The following is a 19,616-nucleotide window of genomic DNA, read 5'->3' as shown; positions in this document are numbered from 1 at the left end:
CGCACCGCGCTGTTCCAATGGCAGGAGCCAGGTGCTTCTCCTGGTCTCCCATGGGGTGCAGGGCCCAAGCACTTGGGCCATCCTCCACTGCACTCCCTGGCCACAGCAGAGAGCTGGCCTGGAAGAGGGGCAACCGGGACAGGATCGGTGCCCCGACCGGGACTAGAACCCGGTGTGCTGGCGCCGCAAGGCGGAGGATTAGCCTAGTGAGCCGCGGCGCCGGCCCAAGGAACTTTTTTTAATAAAAGAGGGAGAGTCGAGAGTATTTGCAGATAGAAGAGAAAAAGAAGTAATGGATATAAGAAAGAATAGAGATAATGAATGGAAGGGCTTAAGGGAATCAGAATAGAATCAAAGCACAAGTAACTGGGTCGCCATTTATCATTCCGTGTTCCTGCTGGATTTTTGACAGTGGTAATTACAATGAAGTAAATAAAAAATGTGATGGAGTGGCTTAAAATAGAGTGGTCAGGGAAGGCTTCTAATGTGGAGCTGATGTTTAACCTGAGAGCTAAGTGATGTGACAGAATCAACAGTAGGATATTTGGAATAGGATTTTTGCAGGCAAAAGAGCTAATTTAGAGGCCATCAGAAAATGAAGATGGGGAGATTTTGAGAAACAGAGAGAAGTAGAACAGCTGGAACACAGTGAATGAGGAGATGACGACCAGGTGTTTGGGGTGGTGGTTAAGATGCTGCTTGGGATGCCTGCATCTCATATCAAACTGTGGGTTTGCGAACCAACTCCACTTCTATTCCAGCTTCCTACTAATGTGCACCCTGTGAGACAGCAAGTAATGGCTTAAGTGGTTGGGTCTCTGACAACCATGTGAGAGACCTGGATTCAGTTTTTGGTTCCTTGCTTCTGACTGGCCCAGCCCCAGCTGTTGCAGATATTTGAGAAGTGAACCAGTAGATAGGCGATGTCTGTATCTCTTTTATCTCTTACTTTTGTGTGTGTATGTGTGTGTGTGTACACCTCTTCTTAGATAATAAAATAAAAAATTTTATATTAAAAAGAAGAGGATAAGATTGTGCCAGAGAGGCCAGGACATGTGAAACTCTGCAGGTCTTTCTAGGCCCAGGAATGGGGGTTGGAGTTTATTCTAATTGACTTGGAAATCAGTAGTTTTAAACAGAGCAATGGTGTGAACTCTAAATGGTTTTATATTAGCACTCTGGCTTCTATGTGGATAACTAAGGGGAAGGTCAACAAAGAGGAGAGGAAGTAGAAGCTACTTTGTACAGTCGAGATGACAATGACTTGAGCTAGGATGAGAAGATGAAATGATATGAATTGGTCAGATTGATTCAGAATATATTTTGAATCAGGATACATTCTAGATCACAAGCCAGTAAAATTTTCTAATAGATTTAAGCGGAATGGTGGAATTAAGCCAAAAGATGGAAACAACCTAAATGTTGATCAGTACACAAATATACCGTAGCCATATAGTGGAGTGTATAGCAATAAGAAGGAATGAAATACTGATACACGCTGTGACATTAATGACCCTTGAAAACATTATGCTAAATGAAAGAAGCCAGTCATCAAAAGTATGCTGTATGATTCCATTTATAGAAAAGTGTAGAGAAGTGCAATCTCCAGCTACATAAAGCAGACTAGTGGTTGTTCCAGACAGACAGAATTATAGCTAAAGGATAAGAAGAGTGTTTTTTAGATGATTAAAAACGTTATTGTGAGCTTCACTGTGGTGATGATTATGCCTATCTGTGAATATACCAAAACCATTGAGATATACACTTTAGGAGTTGAATTGTGTGGTATATAAATTATATTCTACTAAAGCTGTTTAAAGAAAATGAGAAAGAAGTAGATTAAATTCTTCTGAGATGTTCTGACACTAAAAAAAAGGAGTAGGAGTGGATGATGTGACCCAGTGTGGTGAACCACTGCTTGGGACATGTGCCTGTTCAAGTCCCAGCACTTCCGCTTCCAGTCCGGCTTCCTGCTGACGCCCCTGAGCAGGCAGCAAATAATGGCCCAAATACCTGGGTTCCCGCCACCCATGTGAGAGACTGGGTAGAGTTCAGACTCCTGGCTTTGGCCTCACCCAGCCCCAACTGTGGCGGGAGTTTGGGTGTGAACCAGTGCATAGAAGATCTCTACATCTGTCTCTCCCTCTCTCTCTGCCACTCTGCCTTCCAAATAAGTAAGTAAATTAATAACTTATTTTGAAAAGGAATAAAACTACTTTTTATGTTAAAATAATATTTTAGTTTTGTTTCTTACGTAGTTTATAAATCATTAATTTGAGAAGCAGAAAGAGGGAAAGAAGACTTCAGCCCTCTGATTCACTCTCCAAATGCTCATGAAGGCTGGGACTGGGCCAGTCTGAAGTTGGAAGTGTGAACACAATCCAGGTCTCCAGCTTGAATGTCAGGAATCCAGATACTTAAGTTATCACTGCTGCCTCCTGGGGTCTGCATTAGTAGGAGAACTGGAGCCAAGAACATGGAATTAAACTCAGCTACTCCAGTATGGGATGCAGGCATCTCAACTTCTGTCTTAACCACTAGGCTGAATGCTAACCCTGTTGTTAAGAAAAAAAAAATCACAGAAGATCAATGAAGTTACAAGGGGAAAAAAAATGAGAGAAATGCCAAGTTGAGCAAAGTCATGGCCAGTGGTTTTGGTTTTAATGTAAAGGAGAGGCAAATGGTCATGTGATAAAAATGAAGGGTCTGCAGAAGTAAGATTTCAGGTCTTAACTTTGAACTTCAGGCGTCTTGATATTGAGGGTCTGTGTAAGTGTTTGATAGAAATAATTTACCTTTTTCCCTGTAATACTCGTGTAGTCCAGGAGCATTCAGGGATCATCTAAATACTATTTTGCTAGTACGGACTTTGAGGAGAAGGTGAATTAGAAAAATCAGGCTGCTGATGAGAGCACCTGAAATGGATGGCTGCGGATGTCGGGCCCAAGAGCTGCTGGGCTGCTAGAGGATACAAGTGGGACAGCATCTCATAGCACTGACCACAGGAAGGTCAGAGCAAAGGGCTTGTAGAGTGATATCTGCCACCCTTTCAGGTACACAAAGCCCCACGTGACGTGGTTCCTCCATTTTCTCTTTGTTATCTTTTATTACTCTTCCACCTCTTGCTCTGTTTCACTTTTGTGAGCTATGGTCTTTTGAGATGGAAGATCTCGCTCTGTCTCTCCTCTCTCTGTAACTGTGACTTTCAAATAAATAAATCTTAAAAAAAAGAAGAGGCAGGCGCCGTGGCTTAACAGGCTAATCCTCCGCCTTGCGGCGCCGGCACACCGTGTTCTAGTCCCAGTCGGGGCGCCGGATTCTATCCCGATTGCCCCTCTTCCAGGCCAGCTCTCTGCTATGGCCCGGGAAGGCAGTGGAGGATGGCCTAAGTGCTTGGGCCCTGCACCCGCATGGGAGACCAGGAGAAGCACCTGGCTCCCTGCTTCGGATCAGCGAGATGCGCCGTCCGCAGCGGCCATTGGAGGGTGAACCAATGGCAAAAAGGAAGACCTTTCTCTCTGTCTCTCTCTCTCACTATCCACTCTGCCTGTAAAAAAAAAAAAAAAAAAAAAAGAAGTAGAGTACTTCAAAATGGTAACTCAGATTTGGAAGTGCCATAGTAAAGTTAAAATAAAGATTGCTTTGAATGCAGAGTTGTATAGCATAGGTTTCAGAAAAGTTACCTGTTTTAACTGTTTTAATGTGTAGTCATAAAGGCCTCATGCTGCAGATAAGGACAACAAGAGTGTGAATTCTTTTTTTTTTTTTTTTAAAGATTTATTTATTTATTTGAACGAGTTACACAGAGATAGGAAAGGCAGAGAGAGAGACAGAGGTCTTCCATCCGATGGTTCACTCCCCAGTTGGCCGCAACGGCCAGAGCTGCGCCTATCCGAAGCCAGGAGCCTCTTCCGGGTCTCCCATATGGGTGCAGGGGCCCAAGGACTTGGGCCATCTTCTACTGCCTTCCCAGGCCACAGCAGAGAGCTGGATTGGAAGAGGAGCAGCCAGGTCTCGAACCGCGCCCATATGGGATGCCAAGGCATTAACCCGCTGCGCCACAGCACCAACCCCAAGAGTGTGAATTCTTATATTCAGGGCCAAAATTGCTTCAGAAGAGGGAAGAGACTTTTTTTTCCCCAACTTTTATTTAATAAATATAAATTTCCAAAGTACAACTTTTGGATTATAGTGGCTTTTCCCCCCATAACCTCCCTCCCACCTGCAACCATCCCATCTCCCACTCCCTCTCCCATCCCATTCTTTATAAAGATTCATTTTCAATTATCTCTATGTACAGAAGATCTACTTAGTATATACTAAGTAAAGATTTCGACAGTTTGCACCCACACAGCAACACAAAGTATAAAGAACTGTTTGAGTAGTAGTTTTACCTTTAATTCGCATAGTACAGCACATAAAGGACAGAGATCCTACATGGGAAGTAGTTGCACAGTGACTCTCATTGATATAATAATTGACACTCTTATTTATGATGTCAGTAGTCACCCGAGGCTCTTGTCATGAGCTGCCAAGGCTATGGAAGCCTCTTGAGTTCACAAACTCCGATCTTATTTAGACAAGGCCATAGTCAAAGTGGAAGTTCTCTCCTCCCTTCAGAGAAAGGTACCTCCTTCTTTGATGGCCCGTTCTTTCTGCTGGGATCTCACTCACAGAGCTCTTTCATTTAGGTTTGTTTGGTTTTTGGTTTTTGTTTTGTTTTGTTTTGTTTTTGTTTTTGTTTTGCCACAGTGTCTTAGCTTTCCTTGCCTGAGAAACTCTCATGGCTTTTTAGCCAGAACTGAATTTCTTTAGGACTGATTCTGTAGCCAGAGCGCTGCTTAGGACATCTGCCATTCTATGAGTCTGCTGTGTATCTGTGTGTCCCGCTTCCCATGTTGGATCGTTCTCTTCCTTTTTTAATTCTATCAGTATTAGCAGACACTAGTCTTGTTTATGTGATCCCTTTGACACTTAGTCCTATCATTATGATCAATTATGAACTTATACTGATCACTTTGCCTAGTAGGATGGCATTGATACATGCCACCTTGATGAGACTGAATTGGAATCCCCTGGCACGTTTCTGGCTCTACCATATGGGTAAGTCCGGATGAGCATGTGCCAAACTGTACATCTCCTCCCTCTCTTTTTCCCACTCATATTTAACAGGGATCACTTTTCAGTTAAATTTAAACGACTAAGAATAATTGTGTGTAAATTAAAGAGTTCAACCAATGATATTAAGTAGAACAAAAAGATATTAAAAGTAATAAAATAGTAAATTGTCCCTTGACAGTCAGGACAAGGGCTGATCAAGTCATTGTTTCTCATAGTGTCCATTTCACTTCAACAGGTTTCCTTTTAAGTGCTCAATTAGTTGTCACCGATCAGGGGGAACATATGATATTTGTCCCTTTGGGACTGGCTTATTTCACTCAGCATGATGTTTTCCAGATTCCTCCATTTCGTTGCAAATGACCGGATTTCTTTTCTTTTCTTTTCTTTTTTTTACTGCTATATTCTTTTATTTTTTTATTTTTTTTGACAGGCAGAGTGGATAGTGAGAGAGAGAGACAGAGAGAAAGGTCTTCCTTTTTGCCGTTGGTTCACCCTCCAGTGGCCGCTGCAGCCGGCGCATCTCGCTGATCCAAAGCAGGGAGCCAGGTGCTTCTCCTGGTCTCCCATGCGGGTGCAGGGCCCAAGCACTTAGGCCATCCTCCACTGCCTTCCCGGGCCATAGCAGAGAGCTGGCCTGGAAGAGGGGCAACCGCGATAGAATCCGGCGCCCCAACTGGGACTAGAACCCGGTGTGCCGGTGCCGCAAAGCGGAGGATTAGCCTGTTAAGCCACAGCACTGGCCTGCTATATAGTATTCTACAGAGTACATATCCCATAATTTCTTTATCCAGTCTTCTGTTGATGGGCATTTAGGTTGATTCCATGTCTTAGCTATTGTGAATTGAGCTGCAGTAAACATTGAGGTGCAGACAGCTCTTTCATTTGCCAATTGAATTTCCTTTGGGTAAATTCCAAGGAGTGGCGTGCCTGGGTCATGTGGTAGGGCTATATTCAGGTTTCTGAGGAATCTCCAAACTGTCTTCCACAGTGGCTTTACCAGTTTGCATTCCCACCAACAGTGGATTAGTGAGCCTTTTTCCCCATATCCTTGCCAGCATCTGTTGTTAGTTGATTTCTGTATGTAAGCCATTCTAAACGGGGTGATTTGGATTTCCCTGATGGCTAGTGATGCTGAACATTTTTTCATGTGTCTGTTGGCCGTTTGGATTTCCTCTTTTGAAAAATGTGTATTTAGGTCCTTGGCCCATCTCTTAGGTGGGTTGTTTGTTTTGTTGTTGTGGAGTGGGAAGAGACTTCTTAAGGTCAGTAGATGGCAGGACCAAACGTGGAGAGGACGTTTAAATAGATGTTGTAGACTTCAATAAAGGATTGCCTGGGGCAGATTAAGATACTTATTTTTCCCTGTTCCCATTGTGGTCTTTTCATCTTTGTCATAGAAATTTTACAATTAGCACTTTACCTTCACTGTTAATCTGTATCTTCCTAGCACTTAACAAGGTGCTTGGGTGCATGGTGTTCTCAGTAAGTATCTGTTAGTGAAATACTTATCAAATGAGAAAATATTACCAGATAACTGTGGATTGTGATGTAGGAGCCAAGAGTGTTCTGTCCTCTAAGTCTTGTCAGTTGACCAGAGGGTGAGGAAAAGAAAGCCAGGCCTCACATTCAGGAAAAAGCAGGTCGGAGGTTTTCAAGGTTAATATTAAATATCAAGAGGAGATCCTTCCTCATTTAAAAAAAAAGAAAAGGCTGGCAGAAGGACTCTAAAGGAATGATGTAGGAAGATAAGAGATTAATCATTGGAGTAAAGAAGCAGATGGAAATAGTGCTTATAGATATTTGATAGATATTTGATAATTGTCAAAGGAAAAATGTAAAATAGAAATCATTGGCCGCTGAGAATTAACACAAATTGTTGACAAAGGAGCAGGAAGGAGGAAAGAAGGGTTTAGGAGATTTTTATTTTGTGAAGAATACTGTAAAACAGACTAACTTAGAACTCCAGTTGAGAGTATTTATGTGATCATAGGACTTTCCCAGAAACTCTTTCTTTTACCCTCATTTGTTTGAGTAGTACAGCAGGGAAAACTGCTAAAAACTTCCATTGGCACAATGTCTCTCAGACTCTGAGCCCGAGGGGAGATGGCAGCTGTGGAGGAAATGGGGGAGCGAATGGAGTGACTCTCTTCAGGCTTGCATGCCTCTCCTCGCCTGTGTGCTTTGCCTGTTAAGTAGGATTCGCCAAGTAAAAGCTGAGCCGCCCTCCACTGGAATGAGCAGCATTGTCCAGCGTTACTCTTTTAGTTAGAAGTGACTCTGTACAGTAGGTACTGGTGCATATTACATTTATAGCTAGAACTTATATGTAAATTAAAATAGTAATGTATTTCTTAATAAATTATGACATACTAATTCCTTTCTTTGTCAATATAGAGTTCTAGTTGGAGATGTATTTTTTAAAGCTATTTACAGTCTGATACAGTTTTATGTAAGTTAACTTTTTAAAAATTTTATTCTCACAGTCCAGAAAAGGCTTTGAAAGACTCTCTGCAACCTTATGAGGCTGCTTACCTGTCAAAATCCTTATCTCGACTCTTTGACCCTATCAACTTGGTTTTTCCCCCTGGTGGGCGTAATCCTCCTTCATCTGATGAACTTGATGGCATCATTAAGACTATAGCAAGGTGAGCATGTTTTATAAAATGCCATGCCATATGATGTCTGCCACATTTGTTAGTACTGTGTGATAGAATTTCATGTTTCATTTATTTCAAATTATTTAAGTAATTGGGCTAGAAGTGAAATCAAGAATTTTTCAGTGAATGAGTGCACACATAATAAGTACTTGAGAGTTCAGTTAATAAAGCTAAAAAGAGTCTAATTGTTCTGTATGTTGCCAAAGATATAAAGTACACTGAGCTTTTCATACCACAGTGAATTCCTTATATTCCACAGGCAAGTATGTTTAAAAAATAATTTTACAAGGTGAGAAACTTAAAGATAGAGGTTAGTATTTTTTTCCCTAAATCTAGAAAGTGGTTCGTGGCTGAAATAGGATTATACTCCTGATTAGCCGACTCACATTTTCTATTTTAAGCTTTCCAAGTGAGCATAATAGCTGTGAAAACTAAAGAGGGAAGGTGTCCTAGCAGAGCTGCCACATGAGTGCCTGCAGACACTGTAATTGAGCTGTTGCCTTCAGATGTGCACATTTAGAAGTTAGCCAGATTAACTTCCAGTTGAGACTATCTGAGTTCCTGTCGTAGTTAGCAAGGTGTCATAACAGGAGGTCTATATTTGAGATGGACAATTTGGAGAGTAAAAATGGTGTTGAGCAGTATAGGACCAAGGTGTATGGCTGTCAAGTCTTTTAGACTACAGATTTGAAGATGGTTACTCTAAGGCATGGAAGAGTCAGATTGACAGACCACTGGTCTTACTTACATAACTTTATCTTCAGCTGCAAACAGCTGCAAATTGTCTAGTCTGTCCCACATATTGGTCTTCATTCTGTCCATGTTTATCCTGATTTTCCAAAGTGCTGGCTCTAGTCCTTTTTACTGTTACCTCATTTAATAATAAAAATTCCTTGATCTCTTTGACCTGTGAATATAAATATTAAAGTGGCATCTCCTGTCTTTCACTTTGGCTTCCAATGCTGTAATCAGGAGCTACTTCTGCCTGTATTAATTTATAGAATTAAAAAAATGAACTTTAAGAAAATCATGTCTCAGTATTATAGGACAGTATTTTTGGTACACATATAAATACTAATGTTGTTTCATACTTCTCCACTTTTCTTTAGAAAGAAAATCTGGTTTTATTCTAATTCAGAGACAATAACTACTATTCTTACTTTCCATGTATATGTGGATATTCATGCAATTTTTAACTCCTAGTAGTCTTTCTGTGTTTTTTATAAAATACCATTTTTTGGCAATCAGATGCCCCAATTAATCTAATGTTAAAATTGAAAAGCATGACAATAAAAATGCTTAAAGAACCTAAAGTTTTAAATTGTCAAATTATAAGTCTGTTATGCTTTTGTTTTTAAAAGTGACTCTGTATGAAATAGAGTGAATTGGTATAATTTCTAAAGAAGCTAAGTGTCTTTCTCATGTGTAACTCATATTTTTAGCTTATGTCCCTCCAAGGTCATGATTCCATTCAGAGCTGTCATTTCCTTGCAGATGTCTGTGATGTGCAGTGCCTGTAATTGCACTTATCAGTATTAGCAAGAGTGCTACTTTGAAAATCTGTCCACAATTTACTCTCAATCACAGGCTGAACCTACACATGACATGCTTGTATGAATGAGAAACTGGTCATTAAAACAGCTGTCTCGAAGCATTTTTTTCCTACTGCTAAATGTAGGGGAGGACTGAAACAATGCAACCAAATCTTGGAAGCAATCAGTGAAATCTATAAAAAGAATCATCACTATGCTTATGAGGTTTAGGTTTATATGTTGTTCTTTGTTGCTGAACTCTGTTGCTAATAATTAAAATCTGTTTTTCATTTTCTCCAGTGAGCTAAATATAGCTGCCGTTGATGCAAACCTCACATTAGCTGTGTCAAAAAATGTGGCCAAGACCATCCAGTTATATGGTGTAAAATCAGAGCAGCTTGTAAGTGGTATCTCTTAACTGTGAACTTTGGTAATTTTGTTTACAATTACTGATTTTGAGTGACCATACTAACATCATAATAAATGAGGCAATCTGTGTTTTTTTTTTTTGTTTTTTTTTTTTTTTTACTTGTATCCAAGTTTTTCTGGTTGGTTTTGTAATGATTTTTAGAGTGGCTTGGTGACAAAATGAACTAATGGAATTTACATAAAATGATTTTTGGTGATTTCATTACCATAATCTAAAAAGTCCTGGTAAAAGAGTTCCTACTTTTAGTTACAGTGGGTGGCCAGATTTTGTTTGCTAATATGGTGCTATTTTCAATTCCATTGTCCTTGTAGTACTGACAAATGATTTTAGAAGTATCTTTTTTTGTTTGTTTTTTTTTTTAACTTTGTTTTTGAAAGCTGGCATACAGAGGCACGGAAACCCTGTAGATAATTAGATGACTAATGTCTCTCTCAAACTTTGTTTATAAATGCCTTGTTATACTATTTGTTGCTTTTAAAAAAAACATGATTTATTGATATAAATAAAATTTGATAGTATATCTAGTAGGGTATAGTGTAATTACTGAAAATGTCAGGAAAAAATCCTTATGAGATGGTCCCATCTGAGAACAACATTATAAAAAAACCAGTGTATACGCTTACAGAAAATGGTTGGCTTTGGGGCTGTGGGGAGCAGTGTTTCATATGTAGTTTCATATGTAGTGACTTGATCAGCTCCTGTGCTGACAATGTACAATGTAATACTTCATCCATTTTAGTATTTTTTTGTCTGTTTTGTTCTAGTACTATTGGTTGAACTCTGTAATTAACACACAATTATTCTTAGGTGTTTAAAGCTTAACTGAAAAGTGATCCTTGTTAAATATAAGAGTGGGAATAAGAGACGGAGGAGATGTACAATTTGGGACATGCTCAATTGGACTTGACCCAAATGGTGGAGTTAGAAATGTGCCAGGGAATTCCAATACAATCCCATCAGGGTGGCATGTACCAATGCCATCTCACTAGTCCAGGTGATCAATTTTAGTTCACAAATGATCACACTGATAGGTCTAAGAGTCAAAGGGATCACACAAACAAGACTAGTGTCTGCTAATACTAACTGATAGAATAAAAAAGGGAGAGAAAGATCCAATATGGGAAGCGGGATACACAGCAGACTCATAGAATGGCAGATGTCCTAAACAGCACTCTGGCCTCAGAATCAGCCCTTAAGGCATTCGGATCTGGCTGAAGAGCCCATGAGAGTATTGTAGGCATGGAAAGCCAAGACACTGTGGCAAAACAAAAAAAGAAGAAGACGACGATGACCTAAATGAAAGATCTCTGTGAGTGAGATCCCAGTGGAAAGAACGGGGCCATCAAAGAAGGAGGTACCTTTCTCTGAAGGGAGGAGAGAACTTCCACTTTGACTATGACCCTGTCGGAATAAGATCAAAGTCGGCGAACTCAAAAGGCCTCCATAGCCTTGGAAACTCATGACTAGAGCCTAGGGAGATTACTGACGCCATGAACAGGAGTGTCAAATTGTTAAGTCAACAACAGGAGTCACTGTGTACTTACTTCTCATGTGGGATCTGTCCTTAAATTAGGGTCCAATGTGAAGTAATGCTATAACTAGTACTGAAATAGTATTCTACACTTTGTGTTTCTGTGTGGGTGCAAACTGATGAAATCTTTACTTAATATATACTAAATTGATCTTCTGTATATAAAGATAATTGAAAATGGATCTTGATATGAATGGAATGGGAGAGGGAGCGGGAGATGGGAGGGGTGTGAGGGGGAGGGAAATTGTGGTGGGGGGGGAAGCCATTGTAATCCATAAACTGTATGTTGGAAATTTATTTTTACTAAATAAAAAATTAAAAATAAATAAATAAATAAAACTGAGGGGAGGGGGTGGCAGGGACAGGGGAGGAAATGAACGTTAAGCACAGGGTACAATAGAGATTACGTATCCTAATGAATTACATAATTTTTCCAGACAGGGTTGGATTAATGTTCATCCTGAAAAGAGATTGTAGTAGATCTGACTCCTGTAGTAAACAAATATTAAGAAGATTATTTATGTTCCACGTATGAAATTAGAATCCAAAAGAATACATGACTTATCACATATGAGGGGGAAATTAACTTAATCCCTAGCTGTACACGTGAGATGCCCTAAGATAAGGAAGTAGATTGTGTGCTCTGTGTCACAGGTTTGATCCTATGAATGGAATTTTGAATAGAACTTCAGGAACTTCAATTGTCACAGTTTCACAGTTGTACCCAATCCTCCCTCCCATTACTGACATAGAAACTGACTCTGCCTGCCTCATTAGCATGTCAACTGGACCCTGGTGAGAATAATGGAGTATTCCCACATGATGCTGTGTGTCCACACTTTGTATGGTTACAGCATTTGACTCTTCATCGTGTGCTCTTTATTCTCAGAATGCAAGTATGGGGAGCCTTGTTTGTCCTTATAGCTAATTTGAGGCTGATTCACCCTTCACTCAACTTGGGAACCTTGAGCTCATTTTTAGAATCATTCATTGGTTCACTCACTGTATTTAGAAAACAGTGCCTTTGGGTGGGAGGGAAGTTATTGGGGAGGGAGAGCCACTGTAATCCATAAGCTGTACTTTGGAAATTTATATTTGTTAAATGTTAAAAAAAAGAAAAAAAATTATTTATTTACTCAAAAGTCAGTTACACAGAGAGAAGAGAGGCAGAGAGAGAGGTCTTCCATCTACTGGTTCACTCCTCAGATGGCCACAACTGCCGGAGCTGTACTGATCCGAAGCCAGGAGCTTCTTCCAGGTCTCCCACATGGGTGCAGGGGTCCAAGGACTTGGGCCATCTTCTACTGCTATCCCTAGCCATAGCAGAGGGCTGGATCAGAAGAGGAGCAGCTGGGACTAGAACCGGCGCCCATATGGGATGCCAGCGCTTCAGGCCAGGGCTTTAACCTGCTGCACCACAGCGCGGGCCCCTCATGTGTAGTTTGAGTTACTATAATAATGGCAAAAGACTTGACAAGATCACAGTGTTTCAATACATATTTGAATTAATACTGATGATCCAATAGTCTGTAGTTCTAAATTACCCAGGACTACTTAACCTACAATGGCAAAGACTAACAAAGTTCTTTTCAACTTTCATTTTAGTAAATGAGGAAAGCCTGAGCATTACATAATACGCCAAAGAGCACTATATGCTTTCGTGCTTTAATGCAGTTACTGACTAATGACTTAAGTAACATTTTACTGTTGATGATTATTTCTCAGTCTTTAATAAAATACTTTCTGCTTCTCTGTGTTTTTAAATTTGACATGTTTTCTTTTTAATCTTTCCACATTCATATTCTTTTGGAATAGTTACACTGAAAACATTAAGAGGAAAATAGCCAACTACTAAGATTAGCATAAGGAAAACTTAAAGTAAAGTGTTTAGTAGAGTACTCTGTATTGCTGCAAGTGTTGGCTTGATATTTGATATTAAAACTAAATCTATAAATGGAAAATTTGGAAAATTACTTTCTAGATGAAAAATTGAAGTCTCAGGGTGAGAGTTGACAGATATCAGATCAGATAATTAATGGCATATTCAAGCAGTGAGATAAAAGGAGAACTAGCTTTTTTTAAAAGATTTGTTTATTTTTAAGGCAGAGTGACATAAAAGGGTGAGGCAGAGAGAGAAAGAAATCATCCATGCACTGATTCATCCCCAGGTACCCAGAACAGTGGGGACTCAGCCAGACTGAAACCAGGAGCCAGGATCTTGGAACACCATCCAGGTCTCCCCACAAATGTGGCAGGGACCCAGGTACTTCAGCCATCACGTGTTGCTTTCCTAGGCACATTAGCAAGGAGGTGGATTGGAAGCAGAGCAGATGAACTCGAACCAGCGCTCTAATACATGATGCCCTTGTTGTAAGCTGCAGCTTAACCTGCTGTGGTACAACACTCCTGGAGAGCTACAAATTTAAAGACAAGTATGCTTTCAGAAAGTGTGACTTGAGAATACAACCTGAAATACAGAATGAACAACTTTCTAGAATCCTACATGTATTTCCCTAAAGATTTATAGAAGTTTCGTGATGGCCAGAACATTTTAGTATACTTAATATAACTTAATTCATGTCAGGAGATAAAAAATTTTCAGATTGATTTTAATGCTTTAAAATGTAGTAGAGTACAAAATATAAATCATATGTAGAGTATGTATATATGCTTATAATGATCTGAAGTTCTTTCATTGCACATGTATTTTTTTTTTCCCTAAGGCCCTTCAGTTATTGATCATCAAAGGTTATGGGTCACAGAAACGAAAATCTCTGTAGGAAAATGTCTTTTACATCATTTTTTTCTGAATCCAAAGTGGTATCAAAAAGTTCTCTTAAGCCATTGTGCCAGCATCTCACAAGAGAGCTGGTTTGAGTCCTGGCTGCTCCACTTCTGACCCAGCTCCTTGCTAATATGCCTGGGAAGCAGCCGCACATAGCCTGAGTGCTTGGGGCCAGACTCAGATAGAGTTCCAGGCTCCTGGCTTCTCCCCAGTCATCTGGGAAATGAATGAGTAGAAGATTGTGTGTGTGTTTGTATATATCCCTCTTTCTCTGTAGCTCTGCCTTTGAAATAAATAATAAATAAATCATTTTTAAAATGTCCTCTTTTTAAGAAGGTAGGATCACAAAATAACTACCACTATGAAGCACTTGCAGGGAATCAGACTGTGCCAAACCATTGCCATGTATTATCTCACTTATCTCACAGGTCCCGTTAAGGGGTGGTATTAGTGTCTGTACAAAATGTGAAAATTATTGAAGCTGAAAAAGGTTAGTAGCATGACCAATAAAGATGTCTAAATTTAGCATGCCAATGAGCAGTTTAGCAGTTTTTGAAACTAGCATTTCAATTGAGACCAGACTCTCAAACAAACTTTAAACTGCTTTTCTTTCTGTCCTCTATCTTACATGTAAACCAACATCTTTTTTATTTAATAAAAGTGGGGTCAGGATTTTATATATATATATATACATATATATATATGTATGTATATATATAATATATATAGTTTTGTGATTTATTTATTTTATGACAGAGATCTAAATCTATTTAAAATACATGCATAACATTTATATGTGTTATAGTTTATTTAACGTTAGTGATTTTAATGCATAGCTAGATGATTCAGTAGTTTAGTTTTGAGGCTTCAGGAATTAAATATTGAATTCATAAATGTGAATTCTGAGCAAAAGGATTTGTTTCCTCTATTGGCTGTTTAATTTGGTATGTGTCCTTTGAATATCAGCTTCTTAGATGCTCTTTTGTAAGAATGAGGTAAATGTGCTTTTAGACTTTATTTAAAACTTCTTATTTGTCTTGACAGGAATTGTAAGGTTATAATTAAATTAATAGAACTTTATGTTCAAAATGCATACCCGTCTATAGGTATATAGATTATATCAATAATTTATCATTGAACTGAACAAATTATTTAATGGTGATATGCTGGCGATTTATATATTTTGAAACGTGATCTTTAGAAGAAAATGTCACTAGACTTTTCAATGGAAAGTTTGAATCAGAGTTTTCCATATTCTCTTTACTAAAAGAATATTAAGATATTACTATTTAAATATTGTAGCACTTTTATAATTGATAGGCTTGTAAACTCTTGTATTATCAAAATTGTAGGCAAATACACTAGTAAATATTCCTTTTAGGAGGTAAATTATTGGTGAGTTTTCCAACAATAGTCATTATTTGATGGTTTTGCAGAATGGCATCTCGAATCGGTGTCTATATCAAATGTTATGAACTATGGGAAACTAGATTGGCATTTGATTAGGTTTCAGACCATTAGAAACAATAATAGCAGTGACACTTAAGGGAGGGTTTCAGTTTCAGTGCCTGTCAGTAGCCATGTATGAGGACAGTGGTTGTAGACACTAGGATTTCATTTAAGGCTTTATAGATATACACTTTATTCTTTATATAATTTCATTAGTAGTTTGGAGACTTGGCAGTCGTATACTGGGAAAATCCTACATGTGAGGTATTTCTGTGATCATGTAGAGACATACTAGTTCTTTTTTTTTTTTTTTAGTTTTAAAAGGATTACTTAATGAAAATGCAAGTGTCCCCTACATGGATTCCACCTCATGTAGTATTATATGGTAATAACTTGTATTGGTACATTTCAAATTTTTTTAAATATTTTTATTTATTTATTTGAGAGGCAGAGTCACATACAGAGAGGGAGAGACAGCATCTTCCATCCACTGGTTCACTCCCCAAATGGCCACAACGGCCGGAGGTGGACCAATCGAGAAGCGGGAGTCAGGAGATTCTTCTGGGTCTCCCAGGTGGATGCAAGGGCCCAAGTACTTGGGCAATCTTCCACTACTCTCCTAGGCTATAGCAGAGAGCTGATTGGAAGAGGAGCAGCCAGGACATTAACCAGTGCCCATATGGGATGCCTGCACTGCTTGCAGAAGCTTAGCCTATTATGCCATACCTTTCAAATTTTTAAAACTATCAAAGGAAATAGGAATCACCTGAAAGAGTTTTTAATATTATGTGAAGTAGGTGCAGCATATCAAGAGAGTCTCTTGGGTTAAATGTACTTTAGCTGTGATACAAACACGCCAGTCTGTTTGGCTTACCTACCCTCCTGATCCTTTAGACAGCCTTGTGTTCTTTCCTGTCTGTCATATTTTTATATGATTTATGTGTTTATTTGTTTGAAAAGCAGAGCATCAGACAGAAAACAAGGAGAGATACCTTCCACTGGTTCACTCCCCAAATGGCTACAATAGCCCAGACTGGGTCAGGCCAAAGCCAGGAGCCAATAACTCCATCCAGGTCTTCCACACAGGTGGCAGGGTCACAGGTCCTGTTGCCATCATCTACAGCTTTCCCAGGTGCATTAACATGGAGATCAGAAGCAGAGCAGCTGGGGACTCAAACTAACCCTCCAACATGGGATACAAGCAGTGTCTTAACCCACTGAATCATAGCTGTCTCCAGCTCTTCTCTTCTTATGGTGGACTATTATAGAGTCACTCCTTTCTTCCTTTAAGAAAACTTTTTCTGGGGCCGGCACTGTTGTAGAGCAGGTCAGCTGCCACCTGCAGCAGATGCTGGTTCGAGTCTCAGCTGCTCTGCTTCTGATCCAGCTCCCTGCTCTATCGTGCCTGGGAAAGTAGCAGAAGATGGCCCAACTGTACCTCCCCCCAGCCCCGCCGTGGGAGACCTGGCAGAAGCTCCTGGCTTTGATTTGGCTCAGCCCTGGGGCATGAACAAGCAGATGGAAGACTTCTCTGCCTCTACCTCTCCCTTTCTGTAACTCTGCCTTTCAAATAAATGAATAAATATTTAAAACACACACACACACACACAGAAAGCTTTTTCTGGTTTGACTTCCCAGAGTTGGGAGAGGTAGATTTTTTGGAGGCTGTGCCACAGTGGACTTTCAAGTTTGTCTAAGACAGAATAGGCCGTATTAAAGCTGAAGAGCAATGACAAATAACGATTATTCTCATTGGGAAATATTTTCAAGAGAGACTAAAAAATCTAGAGTTTTTGAAGTCGGTCAAAGTCATATTAGTTATCTGTTGCCACAAGAATGTCATGTCACAGATAACTACAAACACCACGTGACCTACATTAGGATTTATTGCTCAAGCTTTTCTGGTCAGATACTTTAGCCAGGTGGCTTTGCTGATCCTGCCTGAGTTTGTTCATGTGGCTGGCTGGCTGGCTGCTGATGTAGGCTAGCTTTGACCACAGTTCAGACTCTGATCCTGCAGCAGGCTCTCCTGGGCTTGATCCCTTCATGAAGACAGTGGCACAGCAGAGATAGTATCCTTCTAAGACTCGTTCACCAATGCAGCTCATCCACAGTGCAAAATTAAAGAGCAAAGTATGTGTGCAAACATGGGTGAAAAATTGGGACTAATTATGCTGTCTGTTACAAAGCCCAGCTGGAGGCATGGCAACAATCCAAAAGAAGAGTTCAGGAACTTTTTGTTGTTGTTTTTCCCAAGGGTATGATCTTTCTACTTGAATTCTAACTATATTTGTTAAATTTTTATGCCACTTAAAAATGTTCTACATGAAGGATCTCTGTCAGTGAGACCCCAGTGGAAAGAAGTGGCCATCAAAGAAGGATGTACTTTTCTCTGAAGGGAGGAGAGAACTTCTACTTTGCTTATGGTCTTGTCCAAACACTGATGGAGTTTGTGGATGCAAAAACTTCCATGGCCTAGGCAGCTCATGTCAAGAGCCTTGGGTGGTCACTGATGTCATACATAAGAGTGTTAATTGTTAAATTAACAGCAGGAGTCTCTGTGCACTAATTCCCCATGTAGGACCTCTGTCCTCAATGAGTTTTATTATGAAAATTGGCTGTAAAACTAATCCTCAATCGTGTGTATGTGTGTGTGTATCTGTGTAGGTGTACAAATTGTTGAAATCTTAGTATAGTTGGTCTTCTATGTACAAAATTAATTGAAAATGAACCTTAATGGAAAATGGGATTGGCAAGGGGAGAGGGAAGGGAGGAGAGGTGAGAGTATAGATGGGAGGGCAGGTATGGTTGGAAGAATCACTATATTCCTAAAGTTGTACTTATAAAATTGGTATTCTTTAATAAAATTTTTTAAAAATCATGAAAAAGTTTTTATTCTATTTGACCACTAGTTTCATAAGCAAAGAGAAATTCATTCCTCTGGTAATTTAATCACTGTAATTAATGTTAATATTACTTTCAACTCCACTCCCAACTGAGTCAAAAAAAAAAAAAAAAGAGCGAGCCAGCAAGGAGCAAGGGAGTGAGCAATCTGGGAGAGTCGATCTTTGCACAGCCTTAAACGTGAAGAATCAAGCATAGCTCTCTGGCCACACCCATCACAGCCCCTAAGGATCCAACAAAGCAGACAGGCATAGTATAACGAGAAAAAAAACACCACAGCAAAAAAGAAAACAAAAACACCATAAATTATCTCCAACATGCCAAACAACAAACATAGAAGCCGAGGGAACAAGAGCAAGGAAGACACTATGATGCCCCCAAGTGAACAAGACACGCCAATGCAAGATTATGAAGATGAAGAGATAGAGGAAATGCAAGAAGCAGATCTCAAAAAATTGATAAGAACATTAAGAAGTTCTCAAAAACAAATTCTTGAACTACAGAAATCCTTAATGGACAAGATAGAAAATCTCTCGGGTGAAAATGAAATATTAAGGAGGAATCAAAATGAAATGAAACAACTAGTAGAACAGGAAACTGAGATAGTGACAAAAAACCACAATGAAATGAAGAACTCAATAGATCAAATGGCAAACACATTAGAGAGCCTTAAAAACAGAATGGGTGAAGCAGAAGAGAGAATATCGGAATTAGAAGACAGAGAACAGGAAAGGAAACAGTCAAATCAAAGAAAAGAAGAAGAAATCAGAAATCTAAAAAATACTGTCAGGAACCTACAGGATACTATTAAAAAACCCAACATTCGGGTTCTAGGAGTTCCTGAAGGCATGGAAAGGGAGAAAGGATTAGAAGGCCTTTTTAGGGAGATACTAGCAGAAAATTTCCCAGGTTTGGAGAAGGACAGAGACATCTTAGTACAGGAAGCTCATAGAACCCCTAATAAACATGATCAAAAGAGATCCTCACCACGACACGTTGTAATCAAACTCACCACAGTGAAACACAAAGAAAAGATCCTAAAATGTGCAAGAGAGAAACGCCAGATTACTCTCAGAGGATCTCCAATTAGACTCACAGCTGACTTCTCATCAGAAACCCTACAAGCCAGGAGAGAATGGCGAGATATAGCCCAGGTACTAAGAGAGAAAAACTGCCAGCCCAGAATATTATATCCTGCAAAGCTCTC

General features: G+C 39.5%; 1 protein-coding gene across 2 annotated transcripts in view; it reads left to right on the top strand.

The window, feature by feature from the left end:
• COG5 (component of oligomeric golgi complex 5) overlaps nt 1–19,616 on the top strand; it is a 375,810-nt gene that overhangs the window by 293,729 nt on the left and 62,465 nt on the right. For both annotated transcript variants that reach the window (XM_062174782.1, XM_062216926.1), the window contains exons 13-14: nt 7,605–7,766; nt 9,611–9,710. In XM_062174782.1, coding sequence (XP_062030766.1) covers nt 7,605–7,766; nt 9,611–9,710 — 262 coding nt within the window. The remainder of the gene's footprint in view (nt 1–7,604; nt 7,767–9,610; nt 9,711–19,616) is intronic.

This window comes from Lepus europaeus, chromosome 1 (assembly GCF_033115175.1).
Source record: "Lepus europaeus isolate LE1 chromosome 1, mLepTim1.pri, whole genome shotgun sequence".
Classification (NCBI taxonomy): Eukaryota; Metazoa; Chordata; class Mammalia; order Lagomorpha; family Leporidae; genus Lepus; species Lepus europaeus.
This window is presented reverse-complemented; position numbering and strand designations above follow the sequence as displayed.